The 22,753-nt window shown below is 35.9% G+C and overlaps 1 protein-coding gene across 1 annotated transcript in view; it reads left to right on the plus strand.

The window, feature by feature from the left end:
- Window positions 1–21,990, plus strand: part of DEUP1 (deuterosome assembly protein 1) — a 40,721-nt gene extending 18,731 nt beyond the window's left edge. Inside the window, 7 exon segments of the mRNA XM_077781328.1 lie at window positions 2,679–2,824; window positions 3,399–3,504; window positions 5,074–5,271; window positions 6,250–6,336; window positions 8,843–9,042; window positions 15,254–15,554; window positions 21,601–21,990. Coding sequence (XP_077637454.1) covers window positions 2,679–2,824; window positions 3,399–3,504; window positions 5,074–5,271; window positions 6,250–6,336; window positions 8,843–9,042; window positions 15,254–15,554; window positions 21,601–21,771 — 1,209 coding nt within the window. The 3' untranslated portion in view covers window positions 21,772–21,990.
- The last annotated feature ends 763 nt before the right edge of the window (window positions 21,991–22,753 follow it).

A 22,753-nucleotide genomic window follows, 5' to 3' on the forward strand; every position in this document is an offset into this window, starting at 1 on the left:
GGTGGTACCTTGGGGTTAATGTATTTAAGAAAAGGTAGGCGGGGGAGCCCTGTGCAGTGGGGAGAGAAGAGTGAGAATGTCATAGGAACAGCCCTGCAGACACCAAGGTCAGCGGAGAGGAGGGGCAGGAGGTGCTCCAGGTGCCAGAGCGGAGATCCCCCTGCAGCCCGTGGAGGTGCAGGGTGGAGCAGAGATCCACCTGCAGCCCCTGGAGGAACCCAGGTCAGAGCAGGTGGATGTCTGAAGGAGGCTGTGGGAAGCCTGTGCTGGAGCAAGCTCATGACAAGACCTGTGGCCCTGTGGAGAGGGAAGCCCACGCTGGGGCAGGTTTCCTGGCAGGACTTGTGACCCCACTGGGGTTCCACACTGGAGCAGCCTGTTTCTGAAGGACTGCACCCCATAGAATGAAGCCACACTGGAGGAGTTAATGAAGAACTTCAGCCTATGGGAAGGACTCACCATAAGTTCATGGAGGGCCATCTTCCTTGGAAGGGACCCCCACTGGAGCTGGGGAAGAGTGCGAGGAGTTCTCCCGAGAAGGAAGGAGCAGCAGAGACAAGGTGCGATGAACAGACTGCAGCCGCCATTCCTCATACCCCTACAGCACTGGAGGGGAGGAGGTAGAGAAATGAGGAGTGAAGTTGAGCCTGGGAAGAAGGAGCCATGAGGAGAAGGTGTTCTAAGATTTTGTTTTCATTTCTCATTAACCTGCTCTAATTTGATTAGCAATAAATTAATTTCTCTGAGTTGAGTCTGTTCTGCCTTTGGCAGTAACTGGTGAATGGTTTCTCCCTGTCTTTATCTCAAGAAACAAAGAGAAAGGCAGTGACAGTGTGGCTGTGGTGGGTACCTGGCATCCAGTCAGGTCAACCCACCACAGACAGCTTTGAGTAGAATTAGAACAAGAGCTGATCAGGAAATTTTTGGGACTTTGTTTTGATTGGCAAGCTAGTAAAAGCAAAACTTTTCACAGAAGGAAAGAAAAGATGTAATGATTTTTTCAACTTGAAATAGACTCTTTATATGAGATATTTTCTAAACAAATCCTAAAGGTTTCTGCTTCTAAATTAATTTTCATTTTAACCAGATGGGGTAGATATTTTCTAAAATAGTAAGTGATGCATATCTAATTTATTTTTTTAACTGATATGTGAAACTGTGAAACTCTTGACCTGAAGTTCTGTTTCAATTATTATTGCAGCTGCTGCTGTGGCTGCTGTTCTTCCTGCTAGTATTTTAATTCACAAGAAAATACAATTTATGTAAATATGTGTGCTGACTGCAGTTTATCACAGAAAATATTACTTCTGCCACAAAATTGTGTAGAATTCATTTCCCTTATCCACCCCAGAATGAAGTCAGAGGGGTAACAATCTCCCAAGTTCCTATGTTATAAAACAATTGTGGCTATTTCTTAAATGTTGGAGTCATGAAGATGAGAATAAACAAGTCTTAGCAAGAACTTTAACAATTCATTAAGATTTTTTTTCACTTGAATATACACAGAATTGCATTTGGTGTTTAAAAAAGCTCTCATGATCTTAGTGTAACAAAGGATAAGATGAATGTCTATGCAGCCTCCCCCTAAAAAACTCAAAAAAAAATGCAAAAGCACTTCGTATCTGTCTTTAGCAACCCTTTCAGCCAGAAGAAGACCACCGGCTTCTTGGGAGGAGGGTCATTCTCATAGGAGCCTCTAAGGGAAATAAACCTGTGAAGTTCTTCCTTGCAGTGCAGTTTCTGTAATCCAGTTCTCTTTTAAAATCTTAAAGGCTTTATTTATGTTCTTAAAGATGGAAGCTATATTCAAATAAAATTAAGAAATTATGAAAAATGTGAATGTTTTTAGTGGAATAGTTTGAAAGGTAAAGGATCAATATCCTTGGAAAAATCTTTTTCTTTTTTTAATCTGAAACATGCTTTTGTATCTTAGGTGAGAAACAATACATATGCTCTGGATATTGCTATTTGAAGCATTGATTGTTAGTGGTACTTTTGTTATTTGTGGGTTGTATTTCCAATTTCTTATATTTAGTATGTTTTCAGTATATTTTTGTGAAATTCTGATTTTTTTTTTAAATTCATGTTTTATCATGCCAAATGTAATATGTGTCTTCAGGTTGTCTAACACGCTATCAATCAGAAATAAAAATAAAGCAGAATAACATTTGTCAAGTCCCTAAGAAAAATCTTTTTTCAATTGTTCGAAATTTTTGTGATGCTTATTTAAATAAGCAATGAACTCCATGCAGATGGAACTAGTTTTGAAGAAGATTTATGCAGCCTAGTCATTTCTAAAGTTTATAAATTTGGAAATGCTGTTAGTAAAATAGAAAATGGAAGTGACTTATGGCACCAATTCCACCATGTGAAACATGTTCCAGGATGCAAAACCTGCTAAAACAAGCCAACTATATATTTTAGATGCATTTAGTACAATAAAGAACTTCTGAATTATGTTTCCTATGATAATTTTAGAGGCAGATGCATTGGAACATTGCAAAGGCTAAAGAATATTATGAGTCTGATTTTTAGATGAGAGGAACTGACATGGAAGCAATATGTTTTTCTGAAATTAAAATCATGTATGTACAGGTATTGAATATGATGTGCTAAAAACCAGCATTTTGAGCTGTCTGGTTTTATTTAACTCTTTGTGTATTTGCTTGTTTCTTTAGAACATGGAGGCAGACATCTCAGAAATGAGAAATGAGCTTCAGTCAAGGGATGGTCTCTGGAGAAGGATACAACTGGAATGCCAAAAGTTGTATACAGAATTATTGAAAATCAAGGAGTATAAAGATATGCGGGAAATTCAAATAAAGTATGGATGGTGAAGACATATTTAAATTAACAAGTACTTCTGGGCTAATAAGTTTTTTTCTTATATTTGTTTTAAATTAAGTCTGAAAAGGTACTCTGGATTCAAATGTCAGCTTCTAAATTTTAGACTGGATATTTTCATTGACAATTGTATCAGACAATTTCTGGCAATAGATACAGGCTATGGTAAAAAGCTTTAATGATGGCTAAATTTTTACAAATCAATGCATTTCAGGTATTTCTACTTGTATCTTTACAGTCTTTCCTTTTCTCAGCATTAAAACACTTGAATAAAATTGTCATGGTTTTATGGCTTATGTAATCTGCTGTAGCCATTTCAAATTATATGAAATACCAGTCTATAAGGGCTTTCAGGAGTCTTTCTGCACATAGTTGTATTGTCCTTGATTCCTAGACATCTCCCAAAATCCAGCCTGGTTTAGGTCAAATGTTGATTATGTCTGGGGGTATTTTTTCATCAGCGAGCAGATGTTCTACAGTTTTACACTGTGGAGAGGATACTGCAAGGTAAAGAGTATTGAATCTTTCATGTTTTGTTTATTTCTTACTTGAAGGCATCAGTCATCTCCTGTTTATCTTACTGAGCAACTAGAAACTAAAAATGGTGAATTACTGATATTTGCAGAAAGTCGAGAACACCAAGAAGAAGAGCTGAACAAGGTATTTCCTATAATTTCCATATCTTAATTGCAGTATAGGAATTTTAGGAGAGAATACTGACCTAGGGTATGTGCATATACTGTAGGGAGCAGGAGGATACACTGTAGGTTCAGGAGAACATGAAGTTTTTTACATGGGAAAGATTTCGTATATGTTTGCATTTAGTTGTGTAGCTGTAAAACTGACATTCTGATTCTGTGCCTACCTACTTCACTGAAATAATAGAAGAGACCATGCCTATAGATTATCGTGATTCAGATAATACCATGCAGCTAAGAAAGCCTCCAAAGCTCTGATTAACTGGTAACCTGTAGAGATAAGCTGTAACTTGTTGCTAGTCTCAGAGGCAGGGTATGCAAACAGATCAAGTGATACAAGTGACTGTGGCAGGTACCCACACAAGGCTGAGCTTGCTCAGGTGCCTGCAGCACGGTTGGTCTAGGGCAGAGCTCTCTCGTTGGAGCTACGCGCCGCATTGCTCGCACCTTTCAGAAGTGCTGTGAGCAAGCAGCTGTGGCATGGCACTGTGGAACTGTGTATGGCTTGGGAGGCTGAGATACCTTGGAAGTAGAGGATGCTCAGAACTCAGAAGCATGTTGTGGTTTTGCTAATTAGCAATGTAAGCAAAATCACAGAATTGTTAGGTTGGAAGAGTCACCCCCTGCCACCTAGGGCAGGTTATGGGAATGCTTGCCAAGTGGGTCTGGAATGTCTCTCTTTGGATGCATCTGACTTGGGTTCATCAGTTTTGGTACGATCTAGCCATGATCTAGCTTATAGGTTTTTTTGCATTTATATATATTTTTTTACAATTCTAATACTTCAGAATGCAATCTGTTATTCATTGTGCATAGTACTGCAAAAAGTTGGTAAAATGGCTACAAAGGTTGTTATGCTGGTTTTTGACGTCCTGTTTCTTATACAATAAAAAAATCTTTCAGTACTAAATTTTTGGTTATAGTAGAAAGATTAGGAAGACAATTTTGTGTTGATACTTTTGAGAACTCTGCACAGGAGCTTTTGAAGAAAGTTTGGCCTTAAATTTTTACATGTAATGGCAGGGAAAATTCTCATAAAATTATTTTCCATATATACCCATTTCTAGCATAGTTTCTTATTAAAGAGCCTCTAGATTGATTTATTTTGTTGCTCCTAAGTTAATTTAAGCTTCGTCAAACTTTTTTTAAACCTAAGTGCAGTATAAACAAATCATACTTAAATTTATTGAATGGATATTTCCTTGGATATTCTTTATCATGAATTGGAATTCTATATGTGATTTTACTACATTCTTTTAAAAGGTTCATTGAAGTGTATTGTACTTTGTTCATTTCTAATATTAAATTGGGAAATGAAAGTACAAGGGAAGTGAAAAAAATATGTAAAAATAAACAAAGCTCTGTGCACTGACTTCCAAAGGCAGTTTATTTTACAATTTCAGAATCTCTGGTTCAGTTAGAAGAGTTGGTGTCTGGGATGCAACAGCAGGAAAAGTCACTGATAAGTAGCAAGTGATGCAATCAGATTTACTGCACAGCATTTTTTCTTTTTGAAATGTATTTGCTACAGATAAGAAACCATGTTTATCGAGAGGAGCGGTCCCATTGCTCTGAGCAGGAAAGAATGAAGACAGAAATCTCTGACCTGACAGAGGAGCTTCATCAGAAAGAGATCACTATAGCAACTATCATGGAGAAAGCTAGTCTTCTGGAAAGACAGTTAAAAATGGAGCTAGAGACAAAACACAAATTGTTAACAAAACAGCAGGTATGCAAGTAGGCAAAAGCAGCCCACATCATTTTGCTCCACTATTGATGACATTCATTATCTGTGGGAAAAAAAGGCATCATGTTTCTTGCTATAGTTTTTATCAGCAGTGCTGTAATATCTGTGAAGTATTACAAAAGCAGCCAAATTCATACTGGAACAAGAAATCACCAGTAAATGTCAATTGTATATCTAAATAGAAATTCATTCTGACCATCACATCTAGTTATCATTTTAACATGCAAAAGATCTTGAAAACTTCCAGTTTGTGGTTATTACATATGCTTCAAGTTTCTAATTTTCCAGTGCTTTCTAAAAATTTTTGAAGAATGTTACAAATCTGCATAGAAAATTCAAGTACTTTTATAGCTGGAAACTGTAAGATACCAGTACGAATTTTGATGGCAAATTTTTGTTTAAAAAAATTGTCATCTTTGTTACTTAGTTTGTAAAACAAAATAACCATCATATTTAGAGGTTCTGAGTATCTCTGTTTTTTATGAGAGGGTCACTACATGTTGACAACTGTGATTGAAGTAATACTTTACTTTTGACAATAGTAAAGTTAGTGTTTGGGGAAAATGATACCTCCTGCTGTGTGGTGCTCTGTACCAGGTATTTCCATATCACTAAAAGAATCTATATAATTTGTAGACATCATGAATAGGATTTCCTCCAGTTTCAGTGGCCTGTAAAATCTGTCCCTTTTTCTATGTACTAACTGCATGTGACCTTCTTGTTTTCATGTCATTACTTCTTTCAAAAAGGTAAATAAATTCAGAGGTATTGTATTTGTATATCTTTTATAGATGGTTTAATAATTCTACTTTGATATTGCTATATTTTAAAATATTATAGTAAATTTTGTAGTTACTAATGTATATTTTGTAAAATTAAGCTTAAATATATCTATACTCACTGTTACTCCAGTTGAGAGTACTATTCTTGTATTTAACTAAGAATTTAATCTTTTCCTAGTTGTTGGAATTCCATTACCAAGCTATCAAATCTGAAAACACACATCTAAAAGAAATGGTGGAAAACCAGGAGTGTGAAAGTTGCATGGTAATTTTTTTTAACCTATGAAGTATGTATAGTATGCAAGAATAGTTACTTATACTTATTGTAGATGTAGATTAAGATTATGGCAGATATAGAGATTTCTGCTTTCATTAATTAAGTAAATAAAAATAAGGTGTGCAACATAATCAAAACCAAGTGGTATTCACAGACAACCTGAAGATGAGTATAGCTAAGAGTAATTTTTACCTTAATTGTATTAAACTACAGGTAAGTTAAATTTTTCAGTAACTGTCTAGACATGAAACAATTTCCAGGAGCTTATTTTTTTGTAAGTGATATCACTTATTTAAGTTTAAACAGTCATCATTCTCACAGACAAAAATATATCCCTTTTTTTTAAATATCTTACCCCTTTGTTCACATGGCATTTAAATAGCAGTGTAAAAATCTGACACATTTTGCTCCCACCCAGCTTATTTTCAGAGTTTAGTATTTATATCTCTCCAAACAACGGAGCTTTAACATTTAATTGATAAAAAGTGTGCCACAAGATTATCTAGAACTATGGTTTATGAAGATATAATAAATTGTATATATGCTGTTTTCCACAAAAAGCTTCAAAACATCCCCTGCTTATAGAACATCTGCAGTTACTGTATCACTAAAAAAAAATCCCACTGGAATGTTGTTTGGAAATACTGATGTAAATACATTCTGGGGGGATTTGTAGCCTGTTAATTGTCATGAAAGAATGTTACATTTATCCACACCCTTAAAACAGCACAGATGCCGTCAGTGATGTCTTACCTACGCATACAGACACACTATTATGGATCTCTCTGTGTGTATATATGATATATCATTGTGGAAGCATAGATGGATGTGTGTATGCATGTCTAACTCTGCAGTGACACTTTTCTTGAAGACTGAGAAGAGCTGCCCAACAAGGGTCCTTGGAGACATCACATGTTTGTTATATTTTAACAGTAAAATCCAGTTATTACAAACACCAAGGTCAATACATGTTTCAGTAGATTTGTGGACTTAAAAATTCTTTGCTGCTTTACTAATGTATTGTGAGGATCTAAACATTAGAGATTGTGATATATTTGATATTAAGATTCCAGGGACTGGAGAGATTTTTATGGACATGTTTGTGCTGTACAGTGGAGCACTACACAGACCTCTGAGACCACTGCCAGCCTAAGTCAGTATAGGTTAGTCAGTCAGGCAAGGTTACTTTCAGGGTTTAGATATCAAAAGAAATGTAGCTGGGCTAGCTCAGTTTTGGAGTTCATGCCATTATAATTTACTGCTGATTCTGCAGCTATTAGTGGTAGGATGACTTAGTGCCCTCCTTCTCCTGCCACTCCTCCCACTTGTGAGACATAGCTGAGCCCCTGCTCCCCCATAGTTGCACAAAATATTAAATTTTATTATACCTTCTGGCATTTCCATGCCAGCTTGGCTCATAAATTCACCCTAAAACTGAGAAAGGTGAGGTTCACAGGAAAGAGATGGTATCAAACCAGTGCACGGAATAGACAAGCTTTCAAATACAGGAGCACAATTGTGCCAGCAGTGTACTGAGAACCAAATCTGTAATGATTTACTGAGTTCCAAAAGAATGAGGTAAATCTAAGACTATATGAAAGCACAACTTAATGAAATGCAAGGGGTTTTAGTCTTTTGTGTGTAATCTGATTAACCTTTTGAGAATTTCCTGGTGATGACAGTATACTGTTATTGCAAATATATTACACAATGTTTTGCAGTACTCTGCAGAGAGATAGTTCCAAAATAGTTGGCTCAGGTGTGCAGCATAGGCTTCATGGATTAAGTGATAGGAAAAAAAAGGAGCAGAGTATCCTGGCTAGACAACTTCCAGAGCGAATTTCCATCTTCCCTTCTTGATATCCTAGTGGATAAGGGTATTTAGCCCCTGATCACAGTGCACCTGTGGCTTGCACTTGCAGTATTTTGCCTTGCACACCATGTGGGTTAACCCAGCTGATAACTGGGGTTTAGTGACAGGGACAGAGAGCACTGTGCTGATGTGGCTTTACTCATTGTTTTTGAAACTGAAGGTGACTGTGTCAACACACATATTAAACTGTGCCTGTACACATATACTATATCTACTGTAGTAATGAACTCCTACAATTTTGCTTGTTATTTTTGAAGGAATTGTTACTGGAGGGAGCAATACAGTCTGCAGCTATAGCTGTTATGGTCGCTTTTATGTCATCAGTTTTACAAAGCAAGCGATAAATTTACAACAATAATATTTTGAATGCATGTTTGCTGAGAAATTTTAATTTGTTTTATTGTGTTGTAAAGGCTGTTATCCCTTCTTTTCCATTTATCTACTGTGATTTTTTTTTTCTGGAGGCAATTCTCTTGGTTTGCTCTAAATGGTGCATGATTATATATGGTAGCTAGGTCTTTTCTTTAGCATAGAACATTGTTTTGTGTTTGCTTGTTAAAAATATACCCATTTATTCTGGAAAAAATAACTACTTAATGATGGTATTATCTCCTTTCACAGTGTATAGATTTATGTAACAAAGAACATGGAAATTTCACAGCTTCTCTTCACAAAATGAAACATGAGAATTTAAGACTACAAAATAGCCTTGTTAAACCACAAAATTACACAGAAACATCGATACTGGGTTGCATGGATACATGTAGAGAAACAGAGCACAGCTACCAAACTCATTCAAAGATGCAAAAAAAGGAAGAGAGGTAGGTAATATTTCGATTGTACACATTTATGAAACTTCTTGTGATTTGGAAGGTCTGACAGGGCCAAACTGTCCAGTATTTTGCTGTTTCTGTTCATTCAGAACTCCCATCAATATAAATAGCAGACCTAATTAGTATATTTGTAAGGACTTCCTACATTTTTCTGGATGGATAATGGAAATGGACAATAAATGAAGTCTCAGAAATGTTTAATATCTGTTATAGTATTTAGCACATGACACTTAAAAAATCTTTTATGTGCCACTTAAGCTATTCTTAGTTCCAGGTTTTGCAAGATAGACCAGACTCTATTTTTATTACCAAATAAAAACAAGACAAGGAAAGGCTAGAAAAATCAACATGAGAGGTAAACTTCTCGACGGGAGGTTTTCTTAATAAGCAGTTTGAACTATAGGCCCTGCTGAAAAGCTTTGTGTCCTCCAGTTTCATTTGTTGGGAGTTTCATTAAATGTATTTTAATGCCTTGTCTGGTTTCAGTGGTTTTGGGTGACCTGATTTTTAACAGAAACATAATTTCAGATGCCCTGAGTAAATCATTATTACAATAAACTCCTTCTTAGGGAAAAATAATGAAACTTTAGAATATTCAGACTCATAAAAATCATTGTAGTGATGACTTTCTTCTTATTTCCCTGTATTCAGTGAGCCATTGAATTACCTTCAAACATATAATAATCATAGCATTGCAATAAAAAAAAAAATAAATAAACACCCTGCTAAACAGTATATGTTGATTATTTGTAATAAAGAACTGACATGGTAGCACTAACATGAAATAGTTCTGTGAAGTAAAGTTGAAATAGTTGGAGCCAAAATCGAATGTGTTAAGATTTCAAACTCATACATTTAGGTTTTGGCAGAACTTAAAATTATTTTCTTTCTGCAAAATAGAGTGGTGTCCCAGTAAATGTAGCTCCATTTTTGCCTAAAATTTTCTTTTAAAGTGTGCTGTTTTGTGTTGAAGATAACATTCATGTGTATATAAAAATAAATAGATATATGTATTTATATATATATATGCATATACATAATGCATGAGTATATGTATATATATATATATATATACACACACACACATACACCTATCTTTGGAAGTAGCAGGTATGGCTGATTTCCTATGAAGTTTGAAATTATGCTGAAGATGTTGCTGAAACAAATACTTGTAAACCAAGATACATATTATTCTGCACCAGGAGGTCTCATAACTTCACAAATTGGTCATTGCCATTTTTGCTCATGCTTCAACTCCTCCAAAGTCAGGAAGAAGTAAGATTTTTTTTCCCATTTTCTCAGGATTTACACTCGCTGTACATAAGAGACTGTGAAATTTAATTTATGAGAACGTAAATATTTTATACAATAGAATTATGCATGTAATTTGCAGGATTGTGATTTCATAGCTGTTGGAAGATCAATCAAAACTGTGAGAGAGACACCTGTGAGAATTGACCTTTCTCCCAACAGAAATTTCAGCCAGACTACTGAATACAATATAAATTATTATTATTATTGTAGTTTATATGATGAAACAGATATATTGAACCTAGATTTCAGAATCTAAATCATTCATTAGAATTTCTAAATGTAAAGCTATTCAGATAAATAAATAAACAGATTTTAAAACTTGCAAATTTGACATGTACTGTGTATGCACATCACTTAGCCAGTGTTTTTATGATAGGGCCCTCTCTGTACTATCAGTTCTCTGTTCCCAAGCAAGAAACTACCTCAGGATTTTTCCAGAAAACTAAAATTAAAATTTCAACCATCAGATCATCACAGATAAAGTAGGAAATTGATCTTGGTTAAGTTAAAATCTGGGGTATGTTTATTTTATTCTGACTGTAAACCCTGTTATTTCTGCTTTAATTTGCAGTTCTGTTTCCATGGTAATTATGGCACTGGAGAAAGGGCACAAAAGACTTTTTTTATAGGGTAAAAAATTAGAAAACATGGTGTTTGTGCAAGGGATGGGTGTATAATTTATAATATTTTTCAGTTGTGTCTCTCAGTCAGTACTGGAATCCTGGGCACAGGCACCCTCATGTCTTAGAGAAGAGACCTCTAGAGAAAACACAGGAAATTGCAGGAAGTTATACTGGCAATCCAAAAAGCAGCATGATTCTTCCTTCTTTCAGTATACAGGGCATTTCTAAATACTAGAAAGTAAGATATGCAAAAGTAGCATCTTTTTGCTCAAAAAGTACTGTGCCCACATTCTACCTATAACCACCTTAATTAATTACTGTTTTCTTATTTAATTATCTTACTTCTAATTGCCATTTACATAAGCTTTCCCCACTCTCAAGATTTCAATCCTTTACTTAGACCTTGACCGTATGCAGTTGATTTAAGTTTGCATTGTCGAAGAGGACTCTCCGATGAAGCTGATCATTTCAGTTTGTTTCTTCCAAAATTAAAACATGCCTGTGAGTTTTGAAATGAAAAGCTATTTATTTTCCACAAAAACATGCACAAAAAAGATAACTGATCAAGCCAAAGTGCACTTTCATCATGTGGGGAAAGTGAAGGGTAAATTCTGAGATTTAATGCCTGCTAAGGTAGCTGGGGATCGTTTAATGGATGTGTGTTTGCAGTGAGTATCTGTGTTAAGGAGGTTTTTGGAGATCATACAACTCTTAGTCACACCACTGTATCAGTTATTGCAACAGATAAAGTGGAAAAAGTAAAAACAGTTCTTCAGGAAATGGCTTTTTATCCATTTTAAAATCAAGCTAGCCGTTATACGTGCCATGTAAAAGCAACAGCTCAAATTCTTGAAGACATTCTGTCATTAAAGATTTGTAGTTTTCTTTCTCAAGACTGGTTATGTCACCAGCAAAGCTGAGTAAGGAATTTGGGGTTTTTGCATCACTGAAGTCATTGACTGCACAGAGATCAGGCTGATTTTATGTGTGAGTCAGGAAAAGTAGATCCTGTTTAAATTGCCTTTGTGAGAGCACTGTTCTTTCACTACTTGTCCCCTGTGTCACCATGTCAACAGTGATATTATTTGTGTGGCATGTGTACATGTTAAATACTCTATGACTAACCCCACCAAAAGCGTTACTTGTTCAGCTGCAGTAATAGTGTATTTGCATTGGTAGTGTTAACAAATGGACAGCTTTTCACAAATTTGCAGATTGTATTTAAAGTAGATCTATGTTTTTAGATATTGTTTTGCACAAGAACTGGTAGAAGTTTAAACCACAACTGTGGACACCATCCAAAGTAAAGGCCAAGTATCCCTATCAAAGCACCTCGATGTAGGTTTCATGTTTTTCCAAAATACCAAGAAGCCTCAGCAATACTATGGATCACACTAGGAATGGGAGAATGGGAGTCCCTTTTTAAAAATCAGTCCTTTTTTTATTTTTTTTTACTTACTTTTCTGGGAGGGGAGGTGCGATATCTGTTTTTATTATCTAAAGGCTACCATAACCCAAGTCAAGTAGGCACTCAAGTCTGAAAATTCTGATCTTAGAGGAATTATAACACAACATTAATAATTTGTATTAAATACATAAATAACCAGTTCTGGGAAAAAAAAAAAACACAGATCACATAGACTTTACTATGGGTTTAGAGAGAAAATTACTTCCAAAAAGGTCAAAACATGAGATTTAAAAAAAAATTTAAAAACCTGTGATTTTATTATTCATCCCATCTATCTTCAGTTGTGTCAGGCTTTTTTTCACAGTGCTCTTCATCCAAACCATAGATAGCATGGATTTTAAAATAGGGGGAAAAATAAAGAAAAAATTATTCTTCAGTGCCCAAAGAGCAGAGTATATTCATGTAAAGAAAAGTATGAAAGAAAGGAGAAAACTCTGCATCCATAAAGGTAAACATTTTAGGTGATTTAGAAAACTGGAAGGTTTGGAGAATATGTTAACATGTATAATAATACTATTATGATTGGAGTAAAAATAAAATTAGAATAACAAATAATAATAAAGCATCATGCTTTATTTGCTTTGCTTTAACATTCAGATTATCTTAATCACAGCTTCTTTTAAAATCAGAGGAAAAAGTATGTTCTTCACTAGTTCTCTGAGTTGTTCTGCATAGTCCATGTACTGAATACTCAGTTTCCTCTTTTGGGGCTGTTGTGGTTTAACCTGGCAGGTAAACAGCACACTTGCTCACTCCCCTACTCACAAGGAAAGAATTGGAATTTTAAAAAAGTAACATTCATGTGTTGAGATACAGTTTAATAGGACAGAAAAGGAAGGTAGTAGTACAATAGCAATAACAACAATAATAAAATTCTATAATTAGAATATACAAAAGGAGTGATAACCAGTGATAACAGTACAATTGCCCACCACCTGTCATGTGATGCCCAGGCAACCTTCCCCCAGCGTTTTATTGCTGAGCATGCTTCCATATGGTCTGAGATATCCCTGTAGTCAGCCGTGATCAGCTGTCCCAGCTGAATCCCCTCCTGACTCCCTGTGCACCCCCAGCCTCCTCTCTGGTGGGGTGGGGTGGGGTGAGGAGCAGAAAAGGCCTTGGCTCTGTGTAAGCTCTGCTCAGCTGTGACTAAAACATCCCTGTGTTACCAACACTGTTTCCAGCACAAGTTCAAAACACAGCCCCATTCAGACTACTGTGAGGAAAATCAACTCTGTCTCTGTGAAAACCATCAGAAGGGTTTATGTAAAAGCAGGTCCACCAAGGCTCCACAGCCACTCTCTCCAAACACCAAATATTTAAATTAAGATTAGAAAATGATGGTGGGATCTTTCTGCAGAAAATACTTTCTTTTCCCTGTACTTGGCAAGTTCTTCGTATTTAAAAAGAAAAAGATAGCACTGAGTAGCACTGCATACTCTTGAATATTTATTAAATTATATTTTACTGGCAGAGAACATGCTCTTAAAAAGCTTTTATAGCTGCATTTCAAATTACTAGTGTGTTTTAGGATATTTGCAATGATAGAATCTGTTCAAACTGCTGTCATGTTTTAGTAGTTACCTCCCAAGATTAAAATTTCATCATAAGCAAAGACCTCAATACAATGGAAATTTTTATCTCAGCTAAAAATACTGTAACATAAAATTAATAGAATCTGAAATAAGTTTTTTTGCATGTATTGGTATATAATACAAGGAATGCTGCAATTGAAAATTAGTGTAATTTTGAAAACATCTGGGCAAGCAAGTCTCAAAATTGTCTGCTTTTATCAATACAGTATCTGAATTGTTCAGTTAACTATTTTGGAAATGGGAGGAAAATGGCTTTCTTTTTCTTATTTTTCAGGTGTTAATAGCTAATTAACCCTAATAGCTTTTGCTTTACAGAAATACAAATTATTAGAAATACATACTTGCACATCAATTCTGATCAGTGAGATACAAGAGTTTTGGAAAATCATAATAATGTGCTTAAAAATTATTTTTTTAAGATTGAAGATTTCATTTATTGTTACAAAAGCATGTTATTGTACAATTTTTTAAAAAGTGCATTTTAAAAAGCTAATAATTTTTTATATTAATCTCCAAAGTGTTGCCATTAAATCAGTGGCAAAACTATCATTGCAGTAAAAATGCAGAATCAAAGATTCCTGTACTATTTTTTGTTTAAGTATTTATTCTAAATTCTAGCCACTTGAATGTAGTTGTTTAAGATGCTATTAGATCAAAATTGACTAATTTTCCAATCACTAATAATAGGTTTTTTCTCTCCTCTCATACTTGCATATTTCATTTCCTCTGTTTGTGTGGCTGAATTCACTCTGGTCCCTAGACATGGCCATAGATTGCTTGCATAGCTTTTTCCACTGGAAAAAGAAATGATGGCCATTAGCAAAGGATAAGTAACAAGCACTTAAGGAGTATTGGCATTTTCAATACCTGAAGTGAGTATGTGTTTTAGCTCGTTCTAGTCACGTTATACCACGCAAGGCAAGGTTCCTCAACCTAAGCTCCAGGCAAAGGGTTTAAATTAGGGAGGTTTAATTCAAAGCTGAATCACACAGAGAGTTTTACAGCAACCTAGGTGGAAACTGGTAAATTGCTGCAATTTGGTAATGCTGGATCTTATGCCCATAACTTCATGCATGAAGCAGTTTGAACAGCTAAGTAATCGAAACTATGTAAACAAGTAAAATGAAAAATCCTTGGCTTTGCTGTGATAGTTTAAGAGTTTTAACTGGGTTTCATAAGTAGATTTTTTTTTCTTTTAGATCCTTCCAAAATAAAGATTCATGGGAAGTGGAATGTCAACAGCCTGCTATGCTCACTGCTGGTGGATGCCACAGAAACTGCAGTCCTGCTTTGTATGACCAAGGCAATATCACTGGTTCAAAAAGTGATAGCACTTTATCTTCTCATCCACTTCACAGAGGCCATGAAAAGAAAACAGATTATAAAACTCCATTACCACCAGTGGGGTGTCCTTTGGGCCTTCCTGAGCCATTTCCTGCAATGGGCAGAACAGGCAGCTTTCAGAGCCCTGCTTACAATGCAGAAGAAATCAAATTATTGGTAAGTAACTATTTTCCTATAACACGTATATTCTCAAAAATCCATCAGTGGACCAAATGTAGCCTTGGAGGAGCCAAAAATTAGATCACTCTTGTTGTCATTATTATTTATACAGTGCCAGCCCAGCAAAAATGGAAATAGCTTATCCTAACACAAATTCTGTTTTTCTGGAGATTAAACATCCCCTACTGAGCCATACCTCTGTTCTAATAACAGTGGTGGTAATTACCTGCCATTATGTGACTGTGAGAAAGATTTTTACATTTTATTGGCTTCTATATTGGGGCACTTTGCTGTGTATTGCCTATATAAGAGCACGCTGCTTCAATTGTATTTCCATAATGCCTGCAAACTTACTGCCTTAAGTGCTGTTAGACAAATCAAGTTCTTATTTGATCTACATCTCTTTGATTGATGGATGAAATCAGAAAAATCATAGCAACTATTTTCCATATGTTAGCTATTGTATTTGAAAAGAAACAGAAATTATAAGTGCTGTGATTCTTACTTTTCTTGAAGTGAAAGAGTAATAGGACAGCGTTCTTTCTTTTTGTCTTCATAGACTGGAGACTATCACCCTCCATGACAAGTGGGACAAATCCCACTTTGCCTAGGACTACTTAGGAAAAATTTTCCATAATTATTTGGCTTTAGACCTCCCTTTAAATTTGAGATTTATCCTCTTCCTTAGTATCTTCTCTTCTTCCTTAGGCCTCCACTAAAGGCAACTATTGTTTTGCACTTGACAATTAGCACTTTCCTGATCTCAAACCATGAAACCATACCATCAGTAAGCAGTGAAACTAAGAATGTAAGTGAGGAATGAACTAGAGGCCTCCCTCTGTCCAGCTGTGATGCATGGATCTTTGTAACCAGGAGATTCTCAGCTGCAGGGCTCGGGCTGAACCTTTAGAGAGAGAAGCGGGAAGACTTCAGCATTTACTGGGGGGATTGACAGGCAATTGTACCTGTGGTTGTTGTACCCCGGTTCTGCTGTCCACTTCAGAAACAAAGGCACAGCCTTTCCTGTCACAGACATGGCTGCTGCAGAGCTATCTCCATAGTCCAGAATCTCACTGTTGATAGGAGGAGCTGTAATGATGGTGTGCTTGGGAAGCAGGGATTGCAGTGCAGCCCTTCACTGACTGTGGTCCCATCAGCTTTGTCCCAGTGGACTGAGAACAGTGAGAACCATGTAGTCCCAGGTGTTTGACCTCACTTGCATTTTTATATTCTTATGTTTCACAGGAACTTTAAGTAAACAGCTTTTGGGTTCTTATGGCTTGAAAGTTTTCCTCTTTAAACTGCTAATCATAAAAAGAGTCATTGGACTTTTTCAGATGAGTCTGATAAACACCAGTTCTTCTTTCTTCTGTCAGAAGTGTCAGACAGAGACACCAAATTGCAAAGCTTCTGTTTCCAGACAGCCTGGGGAAAAAGTCCCTTCTGAGACACTACTACAAGCTGCAGAGAAACTATTTCCCAGCTGGCACTCAGGCCAGCATCAATGCCAAGACTTTACAGCAGGTGTGTGGGCAAACACATAACAAAACTATTAAGCAAGAGATATTTTTCATGCAGAGTCTAGGTCCAAATCAGTGCAATTGAAGCAGGTACAAGTTCAGACCTCTGAAATTAAATCATCACTCAGGCTGACATTGGATCCCACAGCTTTAGTGCAGAAATCATTCAACAGTCTGTTACTCCAGAGTTCTGTGTTCAAATGCAAAGCTGTTCCATTGAGGAGAAGGAGGGAGGGAAATACACAATATGTTAAACTAGAGTTATTTGACAGAGTTCTGAGGTCTTCAGGGGTATAGAACACAGGGGCAGGACTCGTGTGAAATCTCCACTATGTTCAAAACTTCAGAAAATCCTATAAGGCACTAGTTTGCTGAAGAATATTTGTACTTCAAATTGAAAACATCAAATTTCCAGGTGATGGCCAGATACCTACCAAAATAACTCTTGGTATTGAGGGAAGAGAGAAAATAATCTGTAGGGCTTTAGACAGTGACTTATATCTCTCCTCCTGGTAAAGAATCTTCAGACGAAGATTAGTAAATGTTCCATTGCAACCTCTGTCTTCTCACATTCTTACTTAGAGGTGACATGTATAGAAAGAGTCATTCTTGCCTTATAATAAGCCAGAAAGCTCAGCTGGGATTCATTGGAAATTCCCATAACCCCAAAAATTCCTGTTTCAAGGGTTTCCAAATCTAGGGAAATACTTTTTCTTCTAAACAGTACTTTAGGCTGCACTCTCTGAAATGAACAACTTCAGAAAATGATTGGTTGATCTTTTAGTCATAAATAGTTTCTCATGTTTCTCTTCAGATGATAGACAGTTGTTTGTTCTGGCTTTAAGGCTTGGAAATACAAAACTTAAGCTTTAATAATTTAAATTTAAAATAAACATTAGGAAATTTTCTAACATTAGTATGGGAACTTGCTTAATAAATAGATTGCAATGGAAAATTGTGGAAATTCTACCACTGGACATCATTAGGAATTATTTTGACAGTCTTGATACTACCCCGAGGCAAGCTATAAAGTCCATGCCTCTCACTCTTAGGTATTACTATTACTTAGGCCGTCTAAAAATCTTCCTATGTCACTCAGAAATTTAAGCATCTCAAATTTAATTTTCATATATGAGCAGAAGCAAGTTTAAGACAGCACCTTCTGTCTAAGATGTATTGCAGTGTAGGGTTAGAGGAAACTGGTCCCTAAACATCCCAAATTTAGTCACTATGAGACTAAAATTAGCCAGACCACTAAGACTATCCAGCCAGACTACTCTTGGTATTATGAAATATTCCCTGGAAAGTAGAAGCAGCTCAGCATGAGAAGACTCTAACACTGCGGTTTGACCGCTTATGATTTAGCTGGCAAATGTTAAAATATCCCACATGTTAAAGCTTTCTTGCTGCCCTGCTGAAGGTGTATCCAAGAATGCTGGGTCAACTCATGGGGCAAGTAAGAGATTGCCTCTAGGCAATTAATTAGGCAGTTCTGTCTCTCTCTCTCTCTTTGAGAGATCTAGCTTCCTGAAGGGCTCCCCCCCAGCAATCCAGAATGAATTCTTGACCATGTTGGGTAGCTCTTATTTAAGGAGAAGACATACTTACAACATATTTCATCTATTGAAATATGCATCTCTATCAGGTGCACTCCTTCATTTCCAGCAAATGATGAGGCAAAAAGGTGTTTTTCATTACTGGTATAAACCAAAGAAATATAAGATCAGCTGGCACTGTAGAAATGAAAAAATAGAGTCCTCCTTGCCTTATTGCCCAAACAATTTAGATGGAAAGCTTATGATGAATCCATCCCTATCCAGCTGCAGTTAGAAAACCAAAAAACATAAAAGCAGTAATATCTGAGAAAAAGAAATTCAAAACCAAGGACCATGATTCTCATCTGAGACATGGATTAAAGCACTTTCTTTGTGGTTTTTCTTCCTCAGAGGCCAAAAGTAAAGACAATAAAGAACATAATGAAAGAACAGACCAGAGGCTTGGAATGCAAAATGCTGCTAACAAGGAATGTTGCCTTTTAGACTTGCTTACATAAAACCTTCTCTCAAAGTGCATGAAAAACAATGCATTAGGGACCTATCTAAAATCATAGTCTGTGATGTTTGACCCTCGGGTAAGGAGCTGTGGGGGGCCATGACCTGCTTATTCTAAGTGATAAACATTCTTCTCTCTACTCGGAGAGATGAAATATCTCATTCAGAGTTTACAGTGTATTTCAAGAAGAAACACATCAAAGTACCAGTTGAAGCAAAGAACATTAACAGTTTGGGAAGATAGCTTGATTGTAAGGCCAGTCTTTTTCCAATGAGAAGTCAGTAGTTCTTAGCATTGTTATCCTGAATTTCTAAGGATCTTTTCTAACTTGATGTAAAGTTTCTGAGACTAGTACCTGTGTAAATCTGCAGTCCATAAGGAAAAGTCTAACACGACATTTTCTCTAGGTGATGACACCTGTTAAATTTGTATTTCAGATTCAGATTATCCCAGTTTCTCATGCTTCTCAGTGAAAGTGTTTTATTTGCTCAGCATTGAATCAGTGATTTTATAGGTGGTATCTAGTAAGGGAGACACATAGTGGTTTTTTAAGTTAAGCCTCCAAATCCAATGTATTCTTCATAATACAAAAGCCTTCTTCAAATAATTCAAAATAGTACTAATAATTCTGTCACTGAATCTTGACAACACAAGGAGACGTATTTGTGACCTAGCCCATGAATGGCATATAGCCATGGCATTCAGAAAACTCTTCATATGGAAACAGTGATAATTTGTGAATGGGAAATCACAAAATCAAAGGCAGGTGATATCCCTCCATTTTCTTAAACTTTAGAGGATTGGCATTCTTTTTCTTGCTAGTACAAGGATTGAGAGAGGGGTGTTATGGCAAAAAGTGACCCAATATCTTTAGGTTTCTTATTCATACATGTCGAATTAAGTCACTTTATCTTGCCCATCATTTTAAATCATTCTTTTAGAGGGATTGAGAAAAGGAAGATTCTGCTTTTTCTGTGAATTTCATTTTAGGAGCCCTATACATCAGAAGGCCTCTCTCACTCAAGAAGGATGGTATTAAACTCAGAATTTATTTCCAGCTGTCACTCACTTCTGCACTTTGAAAAGAAAGTGGGTTTCCTATAGGAATTCTCTAAATTTTATCTCAGAGTTGTACAAAGAGTTTGAATGGATTGGTGCTTTAGAGCATTTTTTCCAATTAGTATCTTTTAGCCTTAAAAGCTGCTAGAGAGCAGTTTTCAATGAAGTTGAAAACAAAGTCCAAATCTGTCTCTAGTTGCTGTGAAAATAGGGAATACCCCATTCTGACACGGTGGAGCCTGGAGTAAAAATTTTTGGATGTAATATAATTGGCCTTTTCCACAGACAATCTGAATATTTGAATTCCTGTTTGATGTGCTAACACATAAACTTCAAACATTTTTAAATTCTAGAAAAAAACCCTGAAATTCTAGACTAATAACTTAACCAGTAACTAAAACTATTTAAGATATGGTTTAACTAAGATTAAAGATGTCAATCATTTTTCTTAATATATGACAATATAAAAATAGAAGATTACCTCTCTTTTAATATTAAAGCCCCTATACTAAGTTTTTTTCAGCCGAAACTCAAAAATTCATGTCATAAAATTGCATTTATCTCTACAAAAAAAGCATTGAATGTATTTAAACAGGCATAGTGTCATTAGTAAAAGAAAAATTATTTCATATTTCTTTTGATAAAGATATTCCAATGAATTCATCTTAGGTATTAGCAAGAAAATTAACAAAAATTGGTGCTGAAAAATTTAGACCTTGTTCCAGCAAAGATTCACACATGTCATTTTCATACAGCTCTGCATCCCATGACAACCATCTAAAGGCTGATTATTGGTATGGTTTGTGTCTGAGTCTACTAAATGCTCATGAAATGAAAAGAAGATTTTTCAGCGAATTACTTGCAGTGAACAAAAATTTAGTATATTCGCCAGAATGTCAGAGCTTGGAGTTAATAGTACTGAAATGAGCTCAAGTTTTCTTCCTTTCCTTAGAAAGTATAATACCACAGAAGCAGAGAGCTAAAATTACAGGAGACAATCAGCAGTATCCAACATAATTATACTCAATGTCATTCCAAAAAAGATTATTGTCCTCTGCCCTGGTCTATATTATACAAATAACTAACATAGCCTGTAGTTGATAGATTTTGGAGGTTCTGCAGCAGCTTAATTCTGTCTAGTGGGATATTTAAATTTTTAATGGCCAAGCTACATCCTAATGCCATGAATATCAGAGATAATCAAACACAATGTTCAGTTCATGTCATTTAGGCATGGCTGCCTTTAAAAATGCATGCCTTTAAAAATGGTGCTTGCTTGAAGAGGTGTAAAGCATTATAGTGTTATTAGCTGCTGTAGGTCAATATGTTTTTCACATCTAGAATTTAATAATGCAAACACGTTGTAGCACTTGTTGGTTTTTCCTAACCATGATTTTCTATTCATTGCTCAGTCTCCCCCTGAGATGTCCTTCCTTTCAACAACAGAAAAGTTCCTTCAAGAGGAAGAGAAACATGAAAGAGAATTTGAAGAACGTTTAAATTCACACCTTGAAGAGCTGCAAAGATATTCTGAAAATACTCTAAAAAAATATGCCAGAATGCAGCAAAGCAGGCATACTTAAGCCAGTCACAAAATTAAGAAAATCAAACCAAGTAATCACCCATGAGTTTCTTAGAACTAAAATCTGCAACTAGCTGCTTAATGTATTTAGGCATATCGCCAATATCATGTATTTGTAACACCAAGTTTTCAAGAAAATCATCATTCTCCTACAGATTTAAGTATATTGTAACTTGAGTATATGACAAAATAAACTCTGAACATATTCTGAAAGATACAGATGGGTTTTGCACAGTTAAATTGTGTGCAGCAGAGACCCTGTTGCAGCACTGTAAATTAAGATACTTAAAATTCTGTAATGTACAAAGGGCCAATAAGTGGAATTATTCCCTTGAAATTAGAATCAACCAAGACAAATTCTCTAGATTGTACAGAAAAATAATAAAGGCCTTTACCCATGTCTCAGCTCCTGGCATGAAAAGCTTATCTATGCTCTGGTGATTCTTGGCCATGGAAGTAGCCCCTGGGCCTCTGGAAATGCTGCTTTGTGAGAAGAACATTAAAAGACCAAGCACATGTTTTGAAGCCACCCATATTTCCCCTTTTACCAGACTGATAGACTTCACCAGGGGCAGAACCTGATCTCAGGCACTTTACATTAAGACTTTACAATTTTTAAAACCTGTGTTCAAAAGCACCTATTTTGGATTGAAGTTTTCTTACCATGTTGGTTCTTTGCTTAACTGTATTGGAACAGTGAGGAAAAACTTCAACTTCAGACAACATGTGATCAGTCTTAGGTAAGGGCCTAAATTCTTTACATTTTCCTACATCATAGAAAAACATTATATAACCGAGCAGAGTTAATTCAACTACATGTGCCGAAAATCTGCATAATATTGAGATTCCTTTTATTTGCAGTTCACACTGAATTCTATTGCTGTGCAAGCGAAACAGAAATTACAGACACTGTTGATGAACCACCAATTTCAGTGAATGAGATACTGAAGAACTGCTTTCCACCATATACTGTTGCCAACTTC

The sequence above is a fragment of the Lonchura striata genome, chromosome 2 (assembly GCF_046129695.1).
Source record: "Lonchura striata isolate bLonStr1 chromosome 2, bLonStr1.mat, whole genome shotgun sequence".
Classification (NCBI taxonomy): domain Eukaryota; kingdom Metazoa; phylum Chordata; class Aves; order Passeriformes; family Estrildidae; genus Lonchura; species Lonchura striata.